General features: G+C 44.2%; 1 protein-coding gene across 3 annotated transcripts in view; it reads left to right on the top strand.

The window, feature by feature from the left end:
- Positions 1 to 13,055, top strand: part of setd4 (SET domain containing 4) — a 50,444-nt gene extending 37,389 nt beyond the window's left edge. Inside the window, exons 10-11 of one of the 3 annotated variants that reach the window (XR_010975775.1) lie at positions 728 to 2,184; positions 12,789 to 13,055. Coding sequence is in view for 2 of the 3 variants with exons in the window: in XM_068040038.1 (XP_067896139.1) it covers positions 728 to 865 (138 nt within the window). In the remaining variant the exon portion in view is untranslated. Of the gene's footprint in view, positions 1 to 727; positions 3,049 to 12,788 lie in introns of those variants that run through there. The other 2 variants (XM_068040038.1, XM_068040037.1) reach the window with 2 other exon arrangements.
- Positions 13,056 to 21,296: the final 8,241 nt, after the last annotated feature.

The raw sequence follows: 21,296 nt of genomic DNA, 5'->3' as shown, positions 1-21,296 counted from the left end.
GTTAGTATAAATGGGTGGTTCTTGATCAGCACAGACTCGGTGGGCCGAAGGGCCTGTTTCAGTGCTGTATCTCTAAATAATAAAAGTAAAATAAAAATTTGACAGAATTTCAATAGGAACAGTGGGGAGGGGGTTCACTTAAAAAATTTGAATTAGCTGACAGGGCTGGCTGCCCTTTTAAAAATGGCGCCAGCACCTGCGTACAGGCAGCTGACACTATTGCCAGCGTCGGACAGCCCGCCTCCTCCATGTGATTGGGGGGTGCGGGCCGACCAGCGCATTTAAGTTAGAAGTGTAATGGGCTTTGAACAAGTGAAAGTGGAGGGGAGTGGGGGGAAGGAGGACAAAAGAGAAGGTGTGCGATAGGGCAGCGGGCAGGAGAGATGTCACAGAATAAAAGGCAAAGGGATGCTAATAGTTGTGGTAGAAGGCAAATACTTTGTCTCATCAAACTGCTGAGGTTACTCAAACTGTAATTTTCCTCTTTAGCAAGTACATATAATTGAACCAGGAATGCTGAGTATGCTACTGGTGGTGATTTTCACTTCTCTGTTCTTCACATCTGTGGCTTGGATCACTAGAACTGCTGGTGGGATTATGAAATTGTGTTGATGGGATTGTCTGATCAGTTTATGGAGGTGACAGGCTTATTAGATTGGATGACTTGGATTTTTGAGCAGCTTTACTGCTTTAGTTTAATGGGATTTTTTTTTAACCGTCTTTTCAGATTTCCAAACTGTTGCACAATAGAGCTGAAGTTTCAGAACAGCTGGAGTTGGTGACAACACTGCGAAGAGAAGAACTGAAGATACTGCAAGCTTCAGCTGAAATATTACAAAATCTGAGGGCTGCTACTCCCAGATGATAATCGGAATGTGCACCACTGGCAATGCTCCCTGTTGCTTGAGCATGAATAGTGATCAGACAGCAGACTTGAACAGCTGTTTGGATCTGGGAAGAGCACATTCATTGTGTGAAACAGTTCATTGTGAGTGTTTTTTGAAAGTTTGTATGGCAAATACTGATACTGCCATAGTTCATCACAGACTGGAAAGATGATCTTACAAAACTGACTTTTAGGAACTCCACTGTGTTGAATACCTGAAATTAGCCTTCCTGTTGTAGGGAGGTTATAAGTGGAAACTCCCCCCAGGGACAGATGGAAAGTCAAAAGGAGTGATTGATACACAGTGATCTGGTACGTTGTGCCATTCCTCACATTTAAGCTGCTCTTGTGGTTTGATTGCATTGGAACCCCTTCAGTGAATTACTGCCTTATAACCAACAAAATAAATGAATAAATAGGAATCCAGTTTAAACATGCACTGTTGCTTTCTCTATAATGAAAGTGGTGCCATTTTTATAATTGCTATTTTTCTCATGTATAACAAAATCTACCTTTGTAATGAATCAAAACATGTTTATTGTACCCTTTTGTAGTTAAATCTATTAAATCTGATCAATTGGCAATCAATTGAATTCTCTTGATGCTTCCGTTTGTAGCAGGTAGTTGAGCCACACTAACTTGAAAAGTCCTGGTCTGCAGTGATTTAGCTGATCATGGCAATGGGTGTAGTAGGGGCACTACTTGAAAGGGTAGTGAAAGCAGATTCAGTAGTAACTTACAAAAGGGATTTGGATATATACTTGAAAAAGAGCAATTTGCAGCGGTATGATAGAGCAGGACTAATTTGGATTGCTCTTTCAAAGAGCCAACACAGCCACAATGGGCCAAATAACCTCTTTCAGTGGTGTAAGATTCTATAATTCTATGATTACGATTGGCCTCTGTGCTCTTGTGCAAGACACAGGAAAATGAGCCAGAGTGGCTGTTGTTGAATGCTATCCTTAACTCCTGCAGGAAAGCGCACTTGTTCAGAGTTTGAAGGAGGAGAGGATCAGCTCAGCTGTAATGCTGTGCTTATCCACACTCTCAGTGGAGAATTACTTCACTGGTGAGGTAGAAAAGGGTCCAGCAGCTATTGAATCCTCAGCAAAGTAATAATGGCTTCAGGGGAAAAGAAGGGACAAAAATGGCCACAACAAAAAGCAATTTCTGATGAAGGGTCACTGACCTGAAACATTAACTCTGCTTCTCTCTCCACAGATGCTGCTAGACCTGCTGAGTATTTCCAGCATTTCAGATTTCCAGCATCTGCAGTATTTTGCTTTTACAAAAAACAGGTAATTGTCTACTCCCTGGTTATATTTTCTTGATAAAGTCTGCTTTTTTTCATTTTTTAAAAATTCATTCATGGGATGTGGGCGTCGCTGGCCAGGCCAGCATTTATTGCCCATCCATAATGGCCCTTGAGAAGGTGGTGGTGAGCTGCCTTCTTGAACCGCTGCAGTCCATTTGGAGTAGGTATACCCACAGTGCTGTTAGGAAGGGAGTTCCAGGATTTTGACCCAGCGACAGTGAAGGAATGGCAATATTTCTCCAAGTCAGGATGGTGTGTGACTTGGAGGGGAACTTGCAGGTGGTGGTGTTCCCATGCATTTGCTGCCTTGTCCTTCTAGTTGGTAGAGGTCGCAGGTTTGGAAGGTGCTGTCTAAGGAGCCTTGGTGCATTGCTGCATCTTGTAGATGGTACACATTGCTGCCAGTGTGCGTCGGTGGTGGAGGGAGTGAATGTTTGTGGATGGGATGCCAATCAAGCGGGCTGCTTTGTCCTGGATGGTGTCGAGCTTCTTCAGTATGGTTGGAGCTGCACCCATCCATGCAAGTGGAGAGTATTCCATCACACTCCTGACTTGTGCCTTGTAGATGGTGGACAGGCTTTGGGGAGTCAGGAGGTGAGATACTCGCCTCAGGATTCCTAGCCTCTGACCTGCTCTTGTAGCCAAGGTATTTATATGGCTACTCCAGTTCAGTTTCTGGTCAATGGTAGCCCCTAGGATGTTGATAGTGGGGGATTCAGCGATGGTCGTGCCATTGAATGTCAAGGGGAGATGGTTAGATTCTCTTTTGTTGGAGATGGTCATTGCCTGGCACTTGTGTGGCGCGAATGTTGCTTGCCACTTATCAGCCCAAGCCTGGATATTGTCCAGGTCTTGCTGCATTTCTACACGGACTTCTTCAGTATCTGAGGAGTCACGAATGGTGCTGAACATTGTGCAATCACCAGCGAACATCCCCACTTCTGACCTTATGATTGAAGGAAGGTCATTGATGAAGCAGCTGAAGATGGTTGAGCCTAGGACACTACCCTGAGGAACTCCTGCAGTGATGTCCTGGAGCTCAGATGATTGACCTCCAACAACCATAACCATCTTCCTTTGCGCTAGTTATGACTCCAGCCAGCGGAGGGTTTTCCCCCTGATTCCCATTGACCTAAGTTTTGCTAGGGCTCCTTGATGCCATACTCGGTCAAATGCTGCCTTGATGTCAAGGGCAGTCACTCTCACTGCACCTCTTGAGTTCAGCTCTTTTGTCCATGTTTGAATCAAGGCTGTAATGAGGTCAGGAGCTGAGTGGCCCTGGCAGAACCCAGACTGAGCGTCACTGAGCAGGTTATTGCTAAGCAAGTGCCGCTTGATGGCACTGTTGATGACACCTTCCATCACTTTACTGATGATTGAGAGTAGGCTGATGGGGCGTTAATTGGTGGGGTTGGACTTGTCCTGCTTTCTGTGTACAGGATATACCTGGGCAATTTTCCACATTGCAGGTTAGATGCCAGTGTTGTAGCTGTACTGGAACAGCTTGGCTAGGGGCGCAACAAGTTCTGGAGCACAGGTCTTCAGTACTATTGCCGGAATATTGTCAAGGCCGATAGCTTTTGCAGTATCCACTGACATCAGCCGTTTCTTGATATCTCGCGGAGTGAATCGAATTGGCTGAAGTCTGGCATCGGTGATGCTGGGGACTTCAAAAGGAGGCCGAGATGGATCATCTGCTCGGCACTTCTGGCTGAAAATTGTCGCAAATGCTTCAGCCTTATCTTTCGCACTGATATGCTGGGCTCCCCCATCATTGAGGATGGGGATATTTGTGCAGCCACCTCCTCCAGGTAGTTGTTTAATTGTCCACCACCATTCACGACTGGATGTGGCAGGACTGCAGAGCTTAGATCTGATCCGTTGGTTATGGGATCACTTAGCTCTGTCTATCGCATGCTGCTTACGCAGTTTGGCACACAGATAGTCCTGTGTTGTAGCTTCACCAGGTTGACACCTTATTTTGAGGTATGCCTTGTGTTGCTCCTGGCATGCCCTCCTGCACTCTTCATTGAACCAGGGTTGGTCTCCTGGCTTGATGGTAATGGTAGAGTGGGGGATATGCCGGGCCATGATTGTGATTGAGTACAATTCTGCTGCTGCTGATGGCCCTCATGGATGCCCAGTTTTGCATTGCTAGATCTGTTCGAAATCTATCCCATTTAGCACGGTGACAGTGCCACACAACACGATGGAGGGTATCCTCAATGTGAAGGCGGAACTTCGTCTCCTCAAGGACTGTGCGGTGGTCACTCCTACCAATACTGTCATGGACAGATGCATCTGCGGCGGACAGATTGGTGAGGACAAGTATGTTTTCCCCTCTTGTTGGTTCCCTCACCACCTGTTGCATACCCAGTCTAGCAGATATGTCCTTTAGGACTCGGCCAACTGAGGTGCTAAGGAGCCACTCTTGTTGATGGACATTGAAGTCCCCCACCCAGAGTACATTTTGTGCCCTCGCCACCCTCAATGCTTCCTCCAAATGCTGTTCAACATGGAGGAGTACTGACTCATCAGCTGAGGGGGCGGCGGTAGGTGGTAATCAGCAGGATGTTTCCTTGTCCATGTTTGATCTGATGCCATGAGACTACACGGGGTCCGGAGTCGATGTTGAGGACTCCCAGGGCAACTCCCTCCCAACTGTATACCACTGTGCCACCACCTCTGGTGGGTCTGTCCTGCCCGTGGGACAGGACATACCCGGGGATGGTGATGGCAGTGTCTGGGACATTGTCTGTAAGGTATGATTCTGTGAGTATGACTGTCAGGCTGTTGCTTGGGCATGTAAGAGTCAACCACACTGCTGTGGGTTTGGAGTCATATGTAGGCCAGACCAGGTAAGAACAGCATATTTCCTTCCCTAAAGGGCATTAGTGAACCAGCTGCGTTTTTATAACAATCGACAATGGTTTCATGGCCATCATTAGACTAGCTTTTTTTAATTCCAGATTTATTAATTGAAATCAAATTCCACCTTCTGCTGTGGTACCCATGTCACCAGATCAATACCCTGGGTCTCTGGGTTACTAGTCCAGTGACAGTACCACTACGCCACTGCCTCCCCTTTTTTTTATATTTAGAGATACAGCACTGAAACAGGCCCTTCGGCCCACCGAGTCTGTGCCAACCAACAACCACCCATATATACTAACCCTACAGTAATCCCATATTCCCTACCACCTACCTACACGAGGGACAATTTACAATGGCCAATTTACCTATCACCAGTCTTTGGCGGTGGGAGGAAACCGAAGCACCCGGCGAAAACCCACGCGGTCACAGGGAGAACTTTCTAACTCCGCACAGGCAGTACCCAGAATTGAACCCGGGTCCCTAGAGCTGTGAGGCTGCGGTGCTAACCACTGTGCCGCCCCTTGGTGATGATTAGTTCCACAGAACCTCTTGGTCAGGATGTTGTGTTGCTTCAGGACAACCAAATAAGAGAAAATAAAAGTTAAATCTTCTTCAAACGAACAGTGGATAAATTGCGCCATCTGATATAGCACCTCAGCCATATGTGCAAGTCTCAATCTGTATTGTGTGAGTTGATAGTTGGGATGGTGAGAGGGTGGGGTTGCTGATGCAGGGATTGTTACAGGTGGCTGGGCTACAGAAGGACAAAATAACCACGATTCCCACTTCTGATCACTATCCAGTGACACCGGCTGTTAAGTGCGTAACTGGATGGCAGTTGAACAAGAGAAAACACAACTCTAATGTCTCCAATGTTAACAAGCTGCCAAAATTACTGTTTAGAATCAAGATAAAAATGGCACATGGGTGAAGAGGAAAGCCAGTCCTATGGAACTTTCATGAAGAGGGGAGAATGTTGTGGGGTGGGGGGGGGGGGGGGGAGATTAACAAGTATATTGAATACAGGAGCTCCAATATAAATATTTTTTTTTACAATTTAAGATAACCCAATAATCAATAATCATTTGTGTCAATGTTCAGTTTTAGTTTAATGCCACTTTTCCTTTGTTTTGTGTACATTGGTTGTGATAGATTACGACCATATATTTATAGTGTCATGAATAAAGGATTTTGTATAAATCACTTTGCAGAAATATTTCTTATGCACAAACAGTACTGGTTTTTCTCTCAAATGTTGACAATTCAACTGTCATAGTTGGGGTGGAGATATTTTGCAGTAACTGCCTCAACATTTGTAAATAATTTCCTGAAACTATTTTTTTTTAAAGGATTCACTGATTGCTCAAGCTTTTAACCTTTAGATTATAATGTACATTTCAAACATTTACAAATGCAAGAATCCATACTTTTTATGCAAAAGAAATATTTCATTTCCCAGTGTTTTCTAGCTGTTGAGAGTGTTCCTGTGCCAAATCTGTAAATAGCACTGTTGGAAGAGGACCAATAATTTTCGTGTTGCTTAGCATTTCTTCACAACTTAATATAGCATTAGTGGCTAGTTTCTCAAAATAACAGTATGAATAGCTGGCAATGAGGCACTTTTCCACAGGTCACAACATTTAAATGTTTACCCAGTTACCGATACAGTCAATCTACCCTTTATCTCAGAATAAAATACACCAACCAGGTTTCTTTAATAAACAACAAAACTATCAGTTTATTATAAAACAAGACTTATCCAGTAACAAAGCAAAGCATTAACACACAGATTGAAATATGAAAGTGCCCTTTTTAAATAGCCAACACACAAACTGGTTAAAGAAAAATAAAGAAATTTTCTCTGCAGAGCACTTTTACAAAAAAAGAAGAGTTTGGCCAAATACTTGTTAATTCTTGAAGAAAACAGATGAGATATGTTGTGTCCAAAATGACATACAGTCTGGCATCAGAGAACACATAGCCAGGTCACTGGGAACTTTTCTGGAGCAGTTCTTTTCAGGCGGTGTTGAGGATTAATCCGGCAGGTTTTTCCAGCTTCTCAGGAGAAATGCGGCATCAAGGGTTGTAGCTCTCACACACACTGAACTCTCAGAGCTTTTCAGAGAAGTGAAGAAAGAGATGAGCTGGGTGTTTCTCTGTTGGCAGGAAGACCTCCATCTAACTCAAAATAGTCCACAACCCAACCAGAAAGTCAAAACAATGTCCCAAAAGCGACCTCCTGACCATCATAAATCTTGACAGGTCACTTCTCTTGTAAACATCTTCCCCAAGTCACCAAGGTTTCTGTTGTTTATTGAACTTAAGGCATGTGACTTCCAGTGAAGGTTGTTTTCAAACAGGACCTCTCCGTGACCCTTGTAAAAAAAAATCCATGTAATCTTTTCAGTTATAAATACAAGACCTCAAAAAAAACATTTTAAATGGAGGCACTTTCATCATAACCTTAAATCCATGTGTTCTGGTTCTCAACCCTTCCACCAATGAGAACAGTTTATCTACTCTGGCTAGACCCCTCATGACTTTGAGCAGTTCTTTCAAATCTCTTAATCCCCTCTAAAGAGAACAACCCCAGCTTTTCCAATTTATCCACGGAACTGAAGTCCCTCATCCCTGGAACCATTGTCATAAATCTTTTCTGCACCCTCTCTAAAACCTTCACATCTTCCCTAAAGTGCAGTGCCCAGAATTAGACACAATACTCCAGTTGAGGCTGAACCAGTGTTTTATAAAGGTACATCATACCTTCCTTGCTTTTACATTCTATGTCTCTTGTTATAAAACTCAGAATCCCAAAGGCCTTTTTAACCACTTTCTCAGATTTCTGGACATATACCCCCAGATCTCTATGTTCCTGCACCCCCTTTAGAATTATACCCTTCAGTTTATACTGCCTCTCCTCATTCTTCCTACCAAAATGTATCACTTCACACTTTTCTGCAGTGAATTTCATCTGTTATGCCCATTCCACCAGGCCATTCATGTCCTCTTGAAGTCTATCATTATCCTCCCGCACAGTTCACAATACTTCCAAGTTTTGTGTCATTTGTAAATTTTGAAATTGTGACCTGTACACCCAAGTCAAGGTCATTAATATATATCAAGAAAAACAGTGGTCCTAGTACCGACCCCTGGGGACCCCCCACTATATACCGTCCTCCAGTCGTTTCTGCTTCCTGTCACTCAGTCAACTTTGTATTTATGCTGCCATTCCATGGGCTTCAACTTTGCTGGCAAGTCTATTATGTGACATTTAATCAAATACCTTTTGAAAGTCCATGTACAACCACATCAACCGTATTACCCTCATCAACCTTCTGTCATCTCATCAAAAAACTTAATCAAATTGGTTGGGTGGCGCAGTGGTTAGCACTGCAGCTTCACAGCTCCAGCGACCCAGGTTCAGTTCTGGGTACTGCCTATGCAGAGTTTGCAAGTTCTCCCTGTGACCGTGTGGGTTTGTGCCGGGTGCTCTGATTTCCTCCCACAGCCAAAGACTTGCAGGTTGATAGGCAAATTGGCCATTGTAAATTGCCCCCAGTGTAGGTAGGTGGTAGGAGAATTGTGGAGATGTGGTAGTGAATATGGGATTAATGTAGGATTAGTATAAATGGGTGGTTGATGTTCAGCACAGACTCAGTGGGCCAAAGGGCCTGTTTCAGTGCTGTTTGACTCGATGACTAAATTGATTAAACGTGATTTTCTTTTAACAAATCTGTGCTGGCTTTCCTTAATTAAGCCACACTTTTCCCAAGAGGCTGTTTAATCATTTCTAAATGTTTACCCACCACTGAGATTAAACTGACTTACCTGTAGTTGTTGCTGGGTTTATCCTTACACACTTTTAAGAAAAAAAGTGTAACATTTGTCATTCTCCTGTCCTCTGGCACTACTGCAGTATCTAAGGAAGCTTGAAAGATTATGGCCAGTAACTCTGCAAATTTCACCTCAGAATCCTCAGCCACAGCTTATCTGGTCCTGGTGACTTATCAATTAAAGTAGAGCCAGCCTTTCAAATATCTCCTTTTTATCAATTTTTAGCCCGTCCAGTACCCCGTCTTTCACTATGACTGCAACCACGTCTGCAGTAAGTGTCTGCGGCTTGAGGAGCTTCGGCTCAGACTAGATAAGCTGGAAGCCAAGCAACAATCATTGCGATGCATCAGGGAGGGAGAAAGTTACCTGGACACTTTGTTCCAGAAGGCAGTCACATCCCATATGATAGGGTCTTCTGATTTGGTCAGGGACAGGAGGATGTGACTGCGAGTAAGGCAGGTAAGGGGATCGAGAAGGCAGAAGTGGAGGAGCCTCAGCCCTTGCAATTGTTCAACAGGTTTGAAATTCTTCCAGCTTGTATGGATGAGTGAACTGACCATGGCACCGTGGTACAAGAAGCCATTCAAGCAGGGGGAGTAAATAGGAATGTACTGGTAGTAGGAGATAATATAGTCAGGTGGATAGACACAGTTCTCTGCAGCCAAGAGCGAGTCCAGAAGGCTGTATTGCCTGCCCGGTGCCAGCATTCGGAACATATGCTCAGGGCTGGAAAGGAACATGTAGTGGGAGGGGAATATCCAGTTGTCGTGGTCCATGTGGGTACCAATGACATAGATAGGACTAGGAAAGAATTTCTGCACAGGGAGCATGAGAAGCTAGGGGCTAAATTAAAAAGCAGAACTTCAAAGGAGTATTTTCTAAGCCACAAGCAAATTGGAGTAGAGTAAATAAGATTGCAGAGTTAAATGCATAGCTCAAAGATTGATGTGGGAGAAATGGGTTTCGACTCCTGGGGCACTGGCACCAGTACTGGGGAAAGTGGGAGGTGTACTGTTGGGATGGTCTTCATCTGAACCGTGTTTAGACCAGTGTTCTGGTAAGTCGTATAACTAGGGCAGTAGAGAGGGCTTTAAACTAAATAGTGGAGGAAAGGGATCAAGTGAGGGAAGATGTGATAATTTAAAGAGAGAGGAGAAGGCAAGAGAGCAAGGGAGCAATAAGGGTAATGTTAATCAGAGTGTGGCAGCAAGCGACAGTGCATACTGTGACGGAAATCACACTTGCCAAATGGAAACATATTAATTTTGTCATATGGGACGCTACTTGAAACTTTTTGACTGGACATTGTAAAGAACTTGCTTAATAAAATACAGAACTGAACAGCTGAAAACATGGTTGCAGATTTGCATTCTGGAAAGTCCAGGACTAGCCAAGAGACAGTTGAATAGAGAGACAATGGGAGTGCTCCTTGATTCAGTTAACAAGATTGGTCTGGACAATAATGACGATCAAAAGACACCGACAGCTTTTGACTTTGTAAGAGACAAAACTTCACCCCCCATTGAGTATGTCTGGGCGGCTCTGAAATCCAACAACCTTCCCAGAAGTTGCTGTTTCAAACAAAGAGATGGTCACATGACCTACATGCTGCTAAGACTGGGGCTTTTTGAATTGTGCCTCAGAAAGGAAAAAGACTGCAACTAGACTGACAGAAAAAAGTCTCTCTCTCTTACTCTCTCTCTCTCTACCAAAGTCCCAGGGAACCCACGGTGGCAGCCTAAACTGCAAGACTATAGACAAAGCATATCTTCAGCCTTCTGGTACCAGGGAAGCAAGTCTGAAATTGTGGACTGGGCCCCAGCGAGACAAAGAACAAAGAACAGTACAGTACAGCACAGGAACAGGCCCTCCAAGCCTGTGCCAATCTTGATGCCTGCCTAAACTAACACCTTCTGCACTTCTGGGGCCCATATCCCTCTATTCCCTTCCTATTCATGTATTTGTCAAGATGTCTCTTAAATGTCGCTATCGTATCTGCGTCCACCACCTCCCCTGGCAGCAAGTTCCAGGCACTCACCACCGTCTGTGTAAAAAACTTGCCTCACACATCCCCTCTAAAGTTTGCCCCTCGCACCTTAAACCTATGTCCCCTAGTAACTGACTCTTCCACCCTGGGAAAAAGCTTCTGATTATCCACTCTGTCCTTGCCGCTCATAACTTTGTAAACCTCTACCATGTCGCCCCTCCACCTCCGTCGTTCCAGTGAAAACAATCCGAGTTTTTCCAATCTCTCCTCATAGCTAATGCCCTCCAGACCAGGCAACATCCTGGTAAACCTCCTCTGTACCCTCTCCAAAGCCTCCACTTCCTTCTGGTAGTGTGGCGACCAGAATTGTACGCAATATTCTAAGTGTGGCCGAACTAAGGTTCTGTACAGCTGCAACATGACTTGCCAATTTTATACTCTATGCCCCGACCGATGAAGGCAAGCATGCTGTATGCCTTCTTGACTACCTTATCCACCTGTGTTGCCACTTTCAGTGACCTGTGGACCTGTACGCCCAGATCTCTCTGCCTGTCAGTACTCCTAAGGGCTCTGCCATTTACTGTATACTTCCCACCTGCATTAGTCTTTCCAAAATGCATTACCTCACATTTGTCCAGATTAAACTCCATCTGCCATTTCTCCGCCCAAGTCTCCAACAGATCTATATCCTGCTGTATCCTCTGACAATCCTCATCACTGTCCGCAACTCCACCAATCTTTGTGTCGTCCGCAAACTTACTAATCAGACCAGCTACATTTTCCTCCAAATCATTTATATATACTACAAACAGCAAAGGTCCCAGCACTGATCCCTGCGGAACACCACTAGTCACATTTCTCCATTCAGAAAAACACCCATCCACTGATACCCTCTGTCTTCTATGACCGAGCCAGTTCTGTATCCATCTTGCCAGCTCACCTCTGATCCCGTGTGACTTCACCTTTTGTACCAGTCTGCCATGCGGGACCTGATCAAAGGCTTTACTGAAGTCCATATAGATAACATCCACTGCCCTTCCTTCATCAATCATCTTCGTCACTTCCTCAAAAAACTCAATCAAATTAGTAAGACATGACCTCCCCTTCACAAAACCATGCTGTCTCTCACTAATAAGTTCGTTTGTTTCCAAATGGGAGTAAATCCTGTCCCGAATAATCCTCTCTAATAGTTTCCCTACGACTGACGTAAGGCTCACCGGCCTATAATTTCCTGGATTATCCTTGCCACCCTTCTTAAACAAAATCACAATATTGGCTATTCTCCCGTCCTCTGGGACCTCACCTGTAGCCAATGTGGATGCAAAGATTTCTGTCAAGGCCCCAGCAATTTCTTCCCTTGCCTCCCTCAGTATTCTAGGGTAGATCCCATCAGGCCCTGGGGACTTATCTACCTAACTTAATGCTTTGCAAGACACCCAACACCTCCTCCTTTTTGATAATGAGATGACTGAGACTATCTGCACTCCTTTCCCTAGGCTCATCATCCACCAAGTCCTTCTCTTTGGTGAATGCTGATGCAAAGTACTCATTTAGCACCTCGCCCATTTCCTCTGGCTCCACACATAGATTCCCATCTCTGTCCTTGAGTGGGCCGGCCCTTTCCCTGGTTACCCTCTTGCTCTTTATATATGTATAAAAAGCCTTGGGATTTTCCTTAATCCTGTTTGCCAATGACTTTTCATGACCCCTTTTAGCCCTCCTAACTCCTTGCTTAAGTTCCTTTCTACTGTCTTTATATTCCTCAAGTGCTTCATTTGTTCCTAGCCTTCCAGCCCTTACAAATGTTTCCTTTTTCTTTTTGACTAGGCTCACAATATCCCGTGTTATCCAAGCTTCCCGAAACTTGCCAAACTTGTCTTTCTTCCTCACAGGAACATGCTGGTCCTGAATTCTAATCAGCTGACGTTTGAAAGACTCCCACAGGTCAGATGTCAGAGACCTCCAAGACATTAACTTCAGTCAAGGACATCACATCAAGAACACAAAAGACAGTACCTGTATTCCACTTATTGCCAACTCTACTTCAACCATGCCCCCCAATAATTCTTTCTCCCCTTCTGTATCTATTTGTGTGTGTGAGCTTCTCATATGCATGCGAGTATGATTTTGTCACGAATTTTAGCAATTTTAACTGGGTTAGTGTGATAAGGCTAATAAACTTACATCTTTCTTGATTAAACCTAAGAAAACCTGTCTGATTGCAGATGAACCAATTACAATTAGAGTGCAGTAAGCAAGGGCTCAATGAGGGCGGTAAACTAAAATCACTGCGTTTCAAAAGATAAACCCTATTATGGCCAAACCAGGAAAGGGGCAAGAGGGGAGCCTCAGTCCCCTTCCTCACCTGGTCGTAACAGTACAAACCTAAGAGTGCACCAGTAGATAAGGCTAAAGGTCGTGAGCTAACAGAGTGAGGGGAGGGGAGGGTGGAGGGAGATTTAGAAATCCAAAGAGAAAGGTCAAGGCATCAAAACAGTATACGTTGTGGGTAAAGACAAACAGAATGGGACAGGGAGGGACAGAGAGTTTAACAGAGATTGTACACCAGCAAATAAGGTCATTGCAGGCAATAGAAGTAAAAAAATGAAATTAAAGGTTCTTCATCTGAATGCACGAAGCATCTGCAATAAGATAGATGAACTAGTGGCACACCTCAAAATGAGGCATACCTCAAAATGAGGTGTCAACCTAGTGAAGCTACAACCCAGGACTACTTGCATGCCAAACAGTGTAAGCAGTATGCAATATCAGAATTAAGCAATCCCATAATCAGCGGATCAGATCTAAGCTCTGCAGTCCTGCCACATCCAGTCGTGAATGGTAGTGGACAATTAAACAACTAACTGGAGGAGGTGGCTCCACAAATATCCCCATCCTCAATGATGGGGGAACTCAGCATAGCAGTGCAAAAGAAAAGGCTGAAGCATTTACAACAATCTTTAGCCAAGTGGATGATCCATCTCGACCTCCTCCTGAAGTCCCCAACATCACAGATGCCAGTCTTCAGCCAATTTGATTCAAGAAACGACTGAAGGCCCCAATAGTATTGAAGACCTGCGCTCCAGAACTTGCCGCGCCCCTAGCCAAGCTGTTCGTGTACAGCTACAACACTGGCATCTACCCAGCAATGTGAAAAATTGCCCAGGTATGTCCTGTACACATAAAGCAGGACGTCCAAACTGGCCAATTACCGCCCCACCAGTCTACTCTCAATCATTAGTAAAGTGATGGAAGGTTTTTAGATTAGATTAGAGATACAGCACTGAAACAGGCCCTTCGGCCCACCGAGTCTGTGCCGAACATCAACCACCCATTTATACTAATCCTACACTAATCCCATATTCCTACCAAACATCCCCACCTGTCCCTATATTTCCCTACCACCTACCTACACTAGTGACAATTTATAATGGCCAATTTACCTATCAACCTGCAAGTCTTTTGGCTTGTGGGAGGAAACCGGAGCACCCGGAGAAAACCCACTGCAGACACAGGGAGAACTTGCAAACTCCACACAGGCAGTACCTGGAATCGAACCCGGGTCCCTGGAGCTGTGAGGCTGCGGTGCTAACCACTGCGCCACTGTGTTGTGACAGTGCTATCAAGCGGCACTTGCTTAGCAATAACCTGCTCAGTGACGCTCAGTTTGGGTTCCATCAGGGCCACTCAGCTCCTGACCTCATTACAGCCTTGGTTCAAACATGGACAAAAGAGCTGAACTTGAGGTGAGATAAGAGTGACTGCCCTTAACATCAAGGCATTTGACAGAGTATGGGATCAAGGAACCTTAGCAAAACTGGAGTCAATGGGAATCAGCGGGAAAACTGGTTGGAGTCATACCTAGCACAAAGAGAGATGGTTGTGGTTGTTGGAGGTCAATCATCTCAGCTCCAGGACATCATTACAGGAGTTCCTCAGGGCAGTGTCCTCGGCCCAACCATCTTCAGCTGCTTCATCAATGACCTTCCTTCAATCATAAGGTCAGAAGTCGGGATATTCACTGATGATTGCACAATGTTCAGCACCATTCGCGACTCCTCAGATACTGAAGCAGTCTGTGTAGAAATGCAGCAAGACCTGGACAATATCCAGACTTGGGCTAATAAGTGGCAAGTAACATTCGGGCCACACAAGTGCCAGGCAATGACCATCTCAAACAAGAGAGAATCTAACCATCTCCCCTTGACATTCAATGGCATTATGATCACTGAATCCCCCACTATCAACATCCTGGGGGTTACCATTGACCTCCTGACTCCCCAAAGCATGTCCACCATCTACAAGGCACAAGTCAGGAGTGTGATGGAATACGCTGCACTTACCTGGATGGGTGCAGCTCCAACAACACTCAAGAAGCTTGACACCATCCAGGACAAAGCAGCCCACTTGATTGGCACCCCTTTCACAAACATTCACTCCCTGCACCACCGACACACAGTGGCAGCAGTGTGTACCATCTACAAGAAGCACTGCAGCAATGTACCACGGCTCCTTAGACAGCACCATCCAAACCTGTGACCTCTTCCACCTAGAAAGACAAGGGTTGCAAATGCATGGAAACACCATCACCTGCAAGTTCCCTCCAAGCCACACACTATACTGACTTGGAATTATATCGCCGTTCCTTCACTGTCATTGGATCAAAATCCTGGAACTCCCTTCCTAACAGCACTGTGGATGTACCTACCCCACATAGACTGCAGCAGTTTAAGAAGGCAGCTCACCACCACCTTCTCAAGGGCAATTAGGGATGGGCAATAAATGCGGGCATAGCCAGCCATGCCCACATCTCATGAACGAATAAAAAAAAACAAATAGTGGTAAATGATTTAGATCTAATCATCATTACAGAGATATAGTTACAAGGTGATCAAGGTTGGGAAATTAATATTCCAGGGTACACAATATTTTGGAAAGACAGACAGAATGGCAAAGGAGAGGGGTAGCCTTGATAATAAAGGATGACATCAGGCCATTAGTGAGAAAGGTTCTGGCCTCAGAAGATCATGAAGTAGAATCAGTATGGGTGGAAGTTAGGAATAGCAAGAATCAGAAAACACTGGTGAGAGTAGTTTATAGCCCCCTAACAGTAGTTATACCATTGGGCAGAGCATTAAATAAGTAATTATTGGAGCTTGTAACAAAGACAATGTAATAATTGTGGGGAGTTTAATCTTCATCTAAACTGGGGCAATGAAATTGGCAAGAGTGGTCTTGAACATGAGTTTGTAGAATATTTTTGGGACAGTTTCTTGGAGAAATGCATTGTGGAACTGACTAGGGATAAAGCTATCTTAGAATAGTATTGTGTAATGAAGCAGGATTAATTAGTAATGTTATAATTAAAGATCCACTGGGAAATAGTGATCATAATACCATTGAATTCCATGTTAAGTTTGAAAGTGACATACTCCAATCACAAACAAGAATCTTAAACTTAAACATATAGGTATGAGGGGAGAACTGGCTCAGGTAACTTGGGTAAGTAGACTAAGAGGTATGGTGGTAAATCAACTGTGGGAAATCTTTAAAGAAACAATTCAGAATTGAAAAACAAAAATTGAAAAACAGAAAGACCCATCTGTGGCTCACTCAGGAAGTTAACGATAGCATTAGATTAAAAGAAGAGGCTTACCATGTTGCAAAAATGAGCAGCAAGTCTAAGGATTGGGACTGTTATAGAAACCAGCAAAAGGCTGCCAAAACATTGATAAAAAGGGGAAAAAATGGAATGAGAGTAAACTAGCCAGTAATATAAAAACAGATTGTGAGAGCTTTTATTGTTATATAAAAAAGAAGAGTAGCTAAAGAAAATGTTGGTCACTTAGAAGGAAAGACAGGAGAAATTATTATGGGGAATGAGGAAATGGCAGAGGCATTGAACAAATATTTTGTGTCTGTCTTTGCAGTAGAAGACACAAGTTTCATACCAGAAATAGATGGTAGCCTAGGGGCTAAAAGAGTGAGAAAATTAATATCAGCAGAGAAAAAGTATTGGAGTAACTTAAGGGACGAAATCTGACAAATCTCTGGACCTAAAAGCCGACACTCTAGGGCTGGGATTTTACAGCACTCTGTGGCGAGGGGTGGTGGGGTTGCTGGAAGATCGTTCTGGCAGTGGCCTGCCACAGAGACAGATGCCAGGAGGGCCGGGCCCAATCCTGTGGGGGCAAAGCTCCACGGCGGCCCCCCCCCCCCCCACTGCTGGGCGACAGGACCCAGCTTACATATTTCAATGACCCCACAATGCATAAATTTAAATAAACTTACCTGCAATCTTACAGTCGGACCACGATCTTTGGAGCAGCAGTCGTCACTCATGTGTTTTCAGTTTCCCGCCTGGGAAAGCAGGCACCGCAGTAATGGCGAAGGGAGGAGCTTAAGATTTTTAGTGCCGGGGTGATGGGGTCAAATTTTCATCATTAGTGGAGGGGATGGTGGGAAGGAGTGACCTCTGCACATTGTTCAGTTTTCTTTTGTGGGGGGTGGTGGTGGTGAGGCGGGGAGGGTGGGGAGGTCATGGGGAAAGAGGAAATGCTTAATTTAATTGTTATTGGGGGTGGAAAAGGGGTGATAGATTTTTGGTAGGAAGAGTCGGGGGTGGGGGGGGGGGGAGGGGGGCGGCGGGGGTCATTCACTTTAAAAATGCAAATTAGCCAGCAGAGCTGGCTGCTCTTTAAAAATGGTGTGAGCGCCTGCTCACAGGCAGCTGCGCCATTACCAGCATTGGACAACCCGCCCCTCCACATGATTGGGGGGTGGTGGTGGTGGGCTGTCCGGCGCATTTAAATTAGCCAGTCCTACGTTTCTAAAAGAGATAGCTGCAGAGATAGCGAATGCGCTAAATACAATATTCCAAAATTCCTTAGATTCTGGAACGGCCCCATCAGATTGGAAATTGCCAAATGTTACACCACTTTTCAAGAAAGGAGGAAGAGAGAAAACAGTGAACTATAGGCTATATAGCCGAACACCAGTCATTGGGTACATGCTGGAATCTATTATTAAGGAAGTCTTAACAATGCATTTAGAAAAGCACAGTATGATTAGAACAAGTCAACATGGTTTACTAAAGGGAAATCCTGTTTGACAAATTTGTTTAGAGTTTTTTGAGGATGTAACTAGTAGGGTAAAGGGGAATCAATAGATGTAGTATACCTGGATTTCCAAAAGGCATTTGATAAGGGTGCAACACAAAAGATTAATAGACAAGATAGGGGCTCATGGAGTTGGGGCATGGATTGAGGATTGGTTAACGGATGGAAAGCAAAGAGTGGGCATAAATGGGGCATTTTCACATTGGCAGGCAGTGAATAGCGGATCAATGCTGGGGCCTCAGCTATTTACAATCTATATTAATGACTTAGATGAAGAGACAGAAGGTAATGGACCTAAGCTTGCTGATGATACAAAGATAGGTGGAAAGGTAAGCTGTGGAGGCGAGTCAAAGAGACTTAGCAGTTGGCAGGAAAAAAGACAGAAGCGCAAGGAGAGAGCCAACTGTGTAACAGCCCCAACAACAAATTTTATCTGCAGTGCCTGTGCAAGAGTCTGTTACTCTAGAATTGGCCTTTATAGTCACTCCAGGCACTGCTTCACAAACCACTGACCACCTCTAGGCGCTTACCCATTGTCTCTCGAGACAAGGAGGCCAAAGAAGGAGAGGATACAGAGGCTGCAAGAAGATATAGACAGGTTAAGTGAGTGGGCAACAAGATTGCAGGTGGAGAATAAGGTAGGGAAGTGTCAAGGTATTCACTTTGGTCGTAAGAATAGAAAAGCAGAATATTTTTTTAAAAAGGTGTGAAACTTCTAAGCGTTGATGTTTAAAGAGACTTGGGTGTGCTTGTACAAGGAACGCACAAAGTTAGCATGCAGGTACAAGAAGGAATTAGGAAAGCAAATGGCATGGTGGCCTTTTTTACAAAGGGATTGGAGTACAAAGAACAAAGAAAATTACAGCACAGGAACAGGTCCTTCGGCCCTCCAAGCCTGCGCCGATCCAGATCCTCTATCTAAACATGTCGCCTATTTTCTAAGGGTCTGTATCTCTTTGCTTCCTGCCCATTCATGTATCTGTCTAGATACATCTTAAAAGATGCTATCGTGCCCGCGTCTACCACTTCCGCTGGCAACGCGTTCCAGGCACCCACCACCCTCTGCGTAAAGAACATTCCACGCATATCCCCCCTAAACTTTTCCCCTCTCACTTTGATCTCGTGACCCCTAGTAATTGAATCCCCCACTGTGGGAAAAAGCTTCTTGCTATCAACCCTGTCTATACCTCTCATGATTTTGTACACCTCAATCTTGCTACAATTGTACAGGGTTTTGGTGAGACCGCATCTGGAGTACTGTGTGCAGTTTTGGTCTCCACATTTAAGAAAGGATTTGGAAGGCGGTATAGCAAAAGTTCACTAAATTGGTCCCTAGGATGAAGGGGCTGTCCTATAATGAGAGGTTGAGTAAATTGGGCCTAGTTTCTGGAGTTTAGAAGGATGAGAGGCGATTTCAATGAAACATACAAGATTCTGAAGGGGTCTTATAGGGTAGACACAGAGATTGTTTCCACTGGTCAGGGAATCTAAAACACGGGGGCAGTCTCAGGATAAGTGGCTGATCATTTTGAACTGTGATGAGAAGAAATTACTTCATTGTGAATCTTTGTAATTCTCTACCCTAGAGGGTTGTGGATGCTCCATTGTTGAATACATTTAAGGCTGGGACAGACAGATTTTTAGTCACTCAGGGAATCCAGGGATATGGTGAATGGTTGGGAAAGTGGAGTTGAAGCCAAAGATCAGCCATGATCATATTGAATGGAGGAGCAGGCTCGTTGGGCTATATGGTCTACTCCTGCTCCTATTTCTTATAACTTTGGCAGCATCTTCTTGGTAAAGACAGATGCAAAGTACCAATTTAGTACCTCAGCCCTGCCCTCTTCCTCCATGCGTAGGTCCTCTTTTTGGTCCCTAATTTTCCCACCCCTCCTCTTACTACCCTCAGACTATTTTTATGCCTAAAGAAAACTTATGGATTTCCTTTTATGGTTAGCGATTTGTCTGTTTATACACTCTCTACTTTTTTCCTTTTTCACTTCTTCTCTGAACTTTCGATATTCAGCCTAGTTCTTACTTATGTCATCAACCTGACATCTATCATATGCACCCTTTTTCTGCTTCATCTTACTCTCTATCGCTGTCATCCAGGGAGCTCTGGATTTCCTTTTCTTTCCCATTTGTGGGAATGCACCTTGACTGTATCTGAACTATCTTCTCTTTAAAGGCAGCTCATTGTTGCGTCACAGTTTTGCCTGCCTATCTTTGATTCTATTTACCTGAGAAAGATCCATTTTCACTCCATTAAAATTTGCTCTCCTCCAATTAACTATTTTTACTTCAGATTGATCCTGCTCTTTTTCCACAGCTGACCTAAACCTTGTGAAACAATGATCACTGTTCCCTAAATGTTCCCCTATTGACACTTCATCCACTTAACCTAACTCATTCCCCAAAGCCAGATCAAGCAATACCTAGTATGTTTTTGGCCCAACTATCAAGAAACTTCTCCTGATCACACTTTAGGAACTCTTACCCCTCTCTGTCCTTTACTCTACAATTACCCTTATATAGACTGGGCTAAAAAAAGGTTCCCCATAATCACTACTCTATAGTTTTTTCACCTCTCTACAATTTCCAGGCAAATTTGCTCTTCTGTATCTTTCCCACTAGTTGGTGGCCTGTCGAATACACGCAGTAGTGTAATGGTACCCCTATTGTTTCATAACTCTAACAAAATAGCTTGTGTCCTTGACCCCTCCAGGACATCCTCTCTCTCCAGCACTATAATACTTAATCAATACTGTCACCACTCCTGCTTTCTTTCCTTCCCATCTCTCCAAAACATCTTGTATCCAGGAATATTTAGTACCCAGGTCTGCCCTTTTTTGAGCCAGGTCTCTGGACAACAAAGTAGTCCTTCAAATTTTTTTAAACTATTAAAATTTGAAGAACCCACAGCCACAAAGTACTGTAGTAAGATTGCTCATATATTTTAGTCTATTTTTGCCTTGGCTCACTTCAGCATCTACAGCTCCAGATAGCCCACTTCTTCCTGTTGCTGAGCCTTTTGTGTAGAATCCAATGCATGTTCTTATGGAAACAGCTAAAAGGAAAAGACACTCTAACAAGCAGGCTTTCTAAAACTTTTATTTATTGTATATTCAACTTCTTTCTCCAATTGTCAGAGGCTGCTGGACAGATAGAATTGCCTTGGCCTGGAACAGACAATGATTTCACTGGGATTACAAAGGCTGAGGCCTGTGCAAACACGCTTGAATAGGCTAGTGCAGGGAATTATAAACAATCCACACCAACCAG

This window comes from Heterodontus francisci, chromosome 10 (genome assembly GCF_036365525.1).
Source record: "Heterodontus francisci isolate sHetFra1 chromosome 10, sHetFra1.hap1, whole genome shotgun sequence".
In the NCBI taxonomy this organism is placed as follows: domain Eukaryota; kingdom Metazoa; phylum Chordata; class Chondrichthyes; order Heterodontiformes; family Heterodontidae; genus Heterodontus; species Heterodontus francisci.
The sequence above is the reverse complement of the archived record's forward strand: the minus strand, read 5'-3'. Positions and strand labels throughout refer to the sequence as shown.